The sequence below is a fragment of the Oryzias melastigma genome, linkage group LG5, assembly GCF_002922805.2.
Source record: "Oryzias melastigma strain HK-1 linkage group LG5, ASM292280v2, whole genome shotgun sequence".
In the NCBI taxonomy this organism is placed as follows: Eukaryota; Metazoa; Chordata; class Actinopteri; order Beloniformes; family Adrianichthyidae; genus Oryzias; species Oryzias melastigma.
The window spans coordinates 36,625,216-36,632,501 of NC_050516.1; the positions used below are offsets into that span (position 1 = coordinate 36,625,216).

At 43.9% G+C, this 7,286-nt stretch overlaps 1 protein-coding gene across 1 annotated transcript in view; it reads right to left on the reverse strand.

Moving 5' to 3' along the window:
* Positions 1 to 910: 910 nt before the first annotated feature.
* gdf5 (growth differentiation factor 5) overlaps positions 911 to 7,286 on the reverse strand; it is a 7,017-nt gene continuing 641 nt past the window's right edge. The window contains exon 2 of the mRNA XM_024270389.2: positions 911 to 2,611. Within this exon, the coding sequence (XP_024126157.2) occupies positions 1,662 to 2,611 (950 nt within the window). The 3' untranslated portion in view covers positions 911 to 1,661. The remainder of the gene's footprint in view (positions 2,612 to 7,286) is intronic.

Sequence of the window (7,286 nt, forward strand, 5' to 3'; positions counted from 1 at the left end):
ATAAATAAAGCTGAGATGAACCCCGTCCGGATGCAGCGCCGGATCATACCAGCTGTCTTTCAGCGCTGGTCACAGCCAGCTTCTCACCTGTCTCCACTGTCGTAAGGCTGAAGGTGGTGAAGGCCTCTGTTCTCCAGTGGTTCTGCGTCTGGTGTGAACCCGGCGTTAGACACAGAGAAGGTTTGAACTTCCCTATAAGAATAAAGTAAATGAAGGAGCAAGTGAGGATTTATTTGAATGTAAAGGTACATTCACACTGAGTGCAGTTCACGCCGTAGAGACGCCCAGTTTCAATGTTAAACCATGAGGCGATCTCAAGTCCTGTGACACGATTTGAGCGACGGGCGCGAATCGGGCGGCGCAGGCAAAGTTTAAATATCTGAAGTCAGGAACTCAGCTTTGGTCACGTGACGTTTTCAGTGACTTTCTCTCCTGTGGGGAACTCGACCGCTCGATATGGCGGCAGTCAGAGAGCCGCTGTGGGGTGCAGAGGCTGACGGCTCGGGCCTCAACCAGACATTAAAGAAAGGAAAAAGTTCTGGTAGTTTATTTTCCCCCTCGGGTTTATATGAAACAGTCAGCCTTCAAGTTCAGCCACAGAGACACAGAAACACCATGGAAGTGACTGTCATACAGACAATTTGGGTTTATACAATCATATAAACCCAAACATGGAGACATGATTACTGATGTTTTTGTAGAAGTCTCCACTATAAATAAACCTGATTTATTTCTCAACATCATCCGTGTCTTCATACAATCTAAGTGAGAACTCCACAGACATGTTCCTTATAGCGATCATCCTAAATGCATTAGCTCCTCCCACAGCGCCAAGAAGGAACGTGCGATGAAAGAGGGGCGGGGCATGCAAATTTGTTGCGTGAATCCCGCTTGGTGTGAAAGCGCCTTAAGAGAGAATGTATTTACAGGATATGTTCACATTTCTGCAAGAGTTTAGATCTGAGAAATGTTACGACCTCATGTGAGTCGTTCTTCAGGAAATATGTCCTAGAAAACTGCTTAAAGACTCATTTATGATTTAAAATTGTTCGTTTTTCCTTTGAGGTTTTGAACTCAGTTGTTATGATAATGTCAAAATGCTCGTTTACTACAGTAACACACGAACGAGGTGAGACGATAACACGAGTCATTCTTGAGACGAGTCATTTTGGCTTCAGATCCTCTGATAGTTCAGTCTGCAGGACGGGAGTTTGGAGCTCAGTCAGTTTAACATTTTTATTAGAGACTATCTTAGAAGCAGATCAGATCAGCTCTCCATCACCGGCCATTATTTATACATCCCAGATTCATGTTCTGGATAAGGCTCACAAATACTCCATCAGTTAAGTGCTGGTTCTGTGTACAATTCAGTTTCTAATACACAAACAACTTTTTACAACAATAACAGACACACATTCGGACAAAAGAACCCAAATCCTTTTTATCCGAGTGTCTGTTCAACCTCCGGCTTTCCAGGCACATTTGGGTTATTGCTGCCAGCGTTGGCTCATCAGCACCGTTCGAGTTGATTCTTCTCCGTTCGGTCTTTGGTATCTGCTAGAAGATGACATGAGCTGCAGCAGAGGCTCTGACCAGAGTGGATCCTCCAGTCTGACAGATGGAACAAGCTGGCGTGAAGACCAGCTGCTCTTCTGTCGGTGCTACCTGCACCCGCACGACTCCACCACCATGTCTTCATACTGCTTATACACCACGTTATTGGCAGAGTCGATGTAGAGGATGCTGATGGGGCTGAGGCGGGTCGGGACGCAGCAGGTGGGAGGGGTCACCTTGGGGTCCATTGAGTTGATGAGGGTCTGGATGATGGCGTGGTTGGTGGGTTCCAGGTGAGAGCGGATAGGGAAGTCGCAGGCTCCGCTGCAGTGAAAGGCGTCATATTCCAGAGGAGCAATGATCCAGTCGTCCCAGCCCATCTCCTTGAAGTTCACGTGCAGATGCTTCCTGTGGCAGCGCTGCCGGGCCTTCCCTGGCTGGTTTTTGGAGAGCGACTGCATGGGCAGCTCCAGGACTTTCTTTGTCCCTCTGGCTGCGGGGGCTCTCCTCATTCGGCGCTGGGTAAACAGGTACTCGTAGACGGTTTTGTTGTCGTGGCCCGAACGGGCTTTGATCTCATTGTAGAAGAGATCACGCTTGTTGCTTTTGCCAAAAGCCAAAAGAAAAGCTTTTTCTTTGTTTGTTCTGCCGAGACGCGCGAATCCTAGAGAGCGAAGGTCCATGGGACGTCCTCTGCGGTGCTCCAGAGCTTCCAACTCCAAGCAGAGCTGCTGGGAGGGGGGGCTCTGCTGCTTCTTCAAGCTCATGAAGGTCTTAGAAATGTCAAAGACTTCCCATTTGCTGCTCAGCGTGCTGAGCCGGTCCTCCATGCTCTTCACCTGCAGCAGGACCCATTTCTGTTTGGCAGAAGCACAGGTGTACAGCTTCAGGTAAGGGGGCGGGCTTTTCCCTCGCCCTTCGTCAGCAGCGGAGGCTCTGCGGGGCTCGGACATGGGCCTCCTCAGGATGCGTAGCTCCGCCCCCAGCAGCCCCTCCAGCTCCAGAGAGCTAATGTTGAAGTAATATTTCTGGCGTCGCAGCAGCGGCCCGTGGTCATCTGAGACACAAAAGAAACATCAGCGTGAGGAAATGCAGACGGAAGCTCTGCGCTCAGTGTGTCTCATCTTTTTACTTCTTTGCATCATCAGTACTTGCAGATTCTCACTCCTAAAAACAGCGTTTATAATTACAAACTTTTCCCATGACTCCGAGATGTTAATATAACATAATAATTAGTCATTTGTTAAATCATTCCGCTGTAAACCAGGAAACAGATACTAGTCTACATATTTCCTTCAACCAATCATCTTTGACTGAAGGACGGCGTCACTTTTGATTGGCTGAAAATGTTTGAACAGAATAACGACATTATTCTGATGAGTGAGTTTCAGCCTCTGGCATGTCAGTCAAAAGCACTCGAGGGGAGTCTGTGAATCAGATCAGTAACGTTGGGATGAGGCGTGGCCTTAAGGCCCGTGTGTCAAAGTCACGGCCCGGGGGCCGGATCCGGCCCTCCAGATCATTTTATTTTATTGTTATTAATGGCCTGATGTTATCTTGAGCTTATTTTTAACTTAATTTTGACAAATACATTTTTATTGAAAGTTATTTAAGGTTTAAGTTGATTTATTCTGGAATAATATTCCTGACTTTTCATTATTCAGAATTATGTTCAAAAGTTACAGCTTTAAAAATGTAGTTTTAGTGTTTAATAAATGTTCATCCTGTTCGTCCCGTGACCTCAGGTGTGTTTTGGATTCTGGCCCCCATGTGATTGAGTTGACACCCCTGCTCTAGGGGCTGGATCGGTTGGGCTGGGCTCGCACCCCCGCAAGAGGATCGCTAGAGGCTCCGCCCCCTCCAGGCTTCTCAGTAACAAGTTTATATACAAAATAAAAACGTCTACATTTTTAGAATAGGCTTCATGAAGGTTTGGGGAATACTTTTATGGATCACTTTAATACTTTGCTATGAACTCATGGAGGAATCCAGAGTCACACCAATCCACATGGCGCCGTGGACCAGTTGAAACCAGCTCAGACTCAAAGACTTCACAGTAGTTTTCCACTGAAAAACAAACCTGTAGTTACATTGTCTACAGGTGGACTCAGACCAATAAGGTGTTAAGGTTTTGGGGGGTTCTCTTGTCCGGATAAACATTGTTGGCTTTGAGCCACTTTTTGATGTCATTGTAGCAGAGACAATGACAAATAAAGACATCTATCTATATCTCTCTAGGGCCCACCATGAGGGTATAAGTGAACCGTATTTTATGAGTCTTTTGTCTGTGTGCCTGAGACCCAGAGATCTCTGAGTCTGATCCAACTGATCGAGTTTTTTGATCACTTTCTTCCTCATCAATGAACACGCAGAGGTTAGCAGGGGGCTAACTTCACTCGGTAACATGGGAGGGGTGATGGGAACAGCGGGCGTGGACCCTTCAGGGGGGTCTCTCTGCCGGCAGCTCGCGTTGGGGTCCCCATCTCAGACCAGGGGATATCAGTATTTCCACTCTTGTTTGAAACGTTTCTGTATCTGTAAAAAGGACCAGCTGAGTTGGGTCCTCACTCCTCTTATCAGTCCTGAGAGATCTCAGAGTCCATGCAAACCGGAAAAAGAGTCTCACTATTTATTTACAATTGAACAAAAACGAACTGGTGAAGCTCCACATTTGAATGAATTAAACAGAGGAGTCCACATGAAGATGTTTGTAGTTTTACTATTATGAAGTAACAGTACGTCCTCAGGTCTTTCTCCACTAAACTGAAAGCTGATTTTATCATGAAGCTCTAACGAGAACAAAGCGGCTGATGCCTCCAGCAGTCAGGCCGAGCTTTGTTTACACTCAAAGATTTCCTGAAAGTCTCACAGCGAAATCCTCTCAGCGCTCGGATGAAGGAGACAACCAGAGAACATCTGACTGAAAACAGGACCACTGATGTGGGTCTGCAGGGATTCGCTGTCACAGGCAGCAAAACCGCATCTGCACCAGAGGACACAACTGATAACACACACACAACTGATAACACACACAACTGATAACACACACACAACTGATAACACACACACAACTGATAACACACACACACACAAACACAACTGATAACACACACAACTGATAACACACACACAACTGGCAACACACACAACTGACAACACACACACAACTGACAACACACACCCACACAAACACACACACAACTGATAACACACACACACACAAACACACACACCCCTGCTGGCACTGTTCTGCTGACCATCTGATTAAAGCTTAGAGGAATCGGATTTCACAAACACTGACAAACTTTTAAAAAGGAAATGTTTACAAGATGTTGAGCTCTCAGGTGTGGTCTTCATCTTCGTCTTCATCTTCATCTTCGTCTTCGTGTTTTTTTAAACTCAAGCAGAAAGTTGAAATTCTTGAGGTCCCAGAGGATCATCTGGAGCGTTCACATAGAGCTGTTTGCTAACTGCACCTCGACTGTTAAACCAAAGACAATCCTCAAAAGTGACCCTGACACAACATGTTCTGTTCTGTGATTGGTTCATCATAACACACGTTTTGGGGATGAAGCAACATTTAGGGAAACACTTGTGATTGTAGCGACTGGAGCTCTTTTCACACTTTACTCTCAATTTTTATTCTCAATGTTCAAACTTTCACAGAAAAATAATTCTAGAATTAGGATGAAAACTAGGATCTGATCACCATGAAGATCTATGGAACAGATCAGATTGATTGAGAAGATCACCAATCTATCCAACAGTTAAAGCTGCACGGTGACATCAGCGAGGTCAAACTGCAGTGATGCTGCTGGAGCGACGCAGACGGAGACATAAACAGACAAAAGACGTCACATCATCATGGGAAACATGTCTCTGGAGCCAATCAGCTCAAAGCCCCGCCCCCATGGAAGATTACGATCAGATCAGCGGCAAAAACTCGAAAATCTGAATTGAAACAAAACAGAAAACTGAAAACAAAGAATGAGAAACGAAAAAAAAAAAGTTGAAAGAAGAAATAAACTTTTATTTTTATTGTTAACAGCTTTAGATTTTTTTTATTCAAGTTTCAAATTTACTTTTTTTTCAATATTGTTTTTTCAAATGTTCAATTTTTTTTCTCTAATTTCCAATAATTTCCTAAAGTTGTTAATATGTATTTTCAAGTTTAAAACTACTTTCAAATTTTTAATCTGGTTTTCCATTCACTTTAAGATGATCCGGATTTGTATGGAGCTAAATTTGGGACAATATTATTTAAACTCAAATAAAACAAATCGATAAAAATGTTGGTCTTTGGCCAATAAAAACGCAAAAAGTCAGTAATAAACTTAATTACTTTCAGCTTCAAATGTTCTGTTTTTTAGGTTTCAAAACTCAAAGTTTCAATTGTGGAACTTTCTTTAGTTTCAAGTCTTTTTTTCATTTTTAACTCTTTTTTTCTGTTTTAGAATCAGAAAGTTTCAGTTTCAAAACGTTTGACCCCATTGTGGCGTTGGGGCGGGGCTAACACGAAGGACCAACCTCTGCAGTGTTTTACCCATTTTACCCAAACATAAGGACGTTTTTGATGCCTGTCTCTATACAAGATGGCGCTTTGAACGGTCAAGAACGGCGTTTTGGACAGGCGGTTTGTACGCCATAAATCTCTCCTTCTTACTCCCGTCTATGGACAAATTCAGACTCTGATAGTTCAGACTACACAGACATTTTCTGACTGTAATTAGGCGTGTTTGAGATCCCCCGGCGCTGCGCAGATCGCCTGGATTGCGGTTCATGTTGGTTAGTTTATTGCACTGACGTCACATGTGCGCCGTCACGAAGTATCGCGAGAAAGGGGCGGGTTCAAGGCGTCTTCCTAAGCCAGCACAGCCAGAAAATAGGTACTGCGCTGGCTGCAGGCCGCCTTGAGGACTACAAAACAATGCATTGTGGGAAATTGAGTCCACACAGTTGTAGTTCGGTGTAAAATAACTGGCGCTAAATGAAGGACATCTGTGTATTTTTTTACTTTTTCTGGAAGGTAGTGAATCACTGATGAAAAAATAAACAAGATTTCAAATAATCTGTGGTTATATTTATTATTGTTGCTTCTAAAACTTAACTTTAATTTTATTTATTTATTTATTTGGGACAGTGCACATGCAATGAATCCCGCGGCTATTTTAGTAACAGTTTTACTCCCAAAATATGTTAAAAAATAATAAAAAAGACACAACAGCACAGATCATACTAGGAGGAGTGGCTTATTAACTTTCAGATGAATGTTAAGGACAACCCCCAACTCCTTGATCTTGTACAGTCTCATCGTTCCTTTCATCTCAGGCGCCTTTCTCCGCCCCCCTTTCCCCGCCCCCCCTTTCTCCGCCCCCTCCAGCAGCAGCTTAGTCTCGCCGACGATGCAGGCGAGGCGCCGGGGATCTCAAACACACCTATTCTCACAGTTCTCAGAGTCAGTGAACACAGGACTGAGGTTAGCACCTTCATCGATTCTGATTGGTCCTTCGTGTTAGCCCCGCCCCAAAGCGCCACCATGGGGCCAGCAGTTTTGAAGCTGAAATTTTCTGATTTTTAAAACAAAAAAACAGAAGATTTGCAGCTGAAAATAATTACGTTTATTTTAGAATAGCAATAAAGGTTTTGGACTTTTTACATTTTTTTGGCCAAACACCAACATTATCTTCAATTTGTTTTGATTTAGTTTGAAATAATTTTGGCCGCACTTCCCT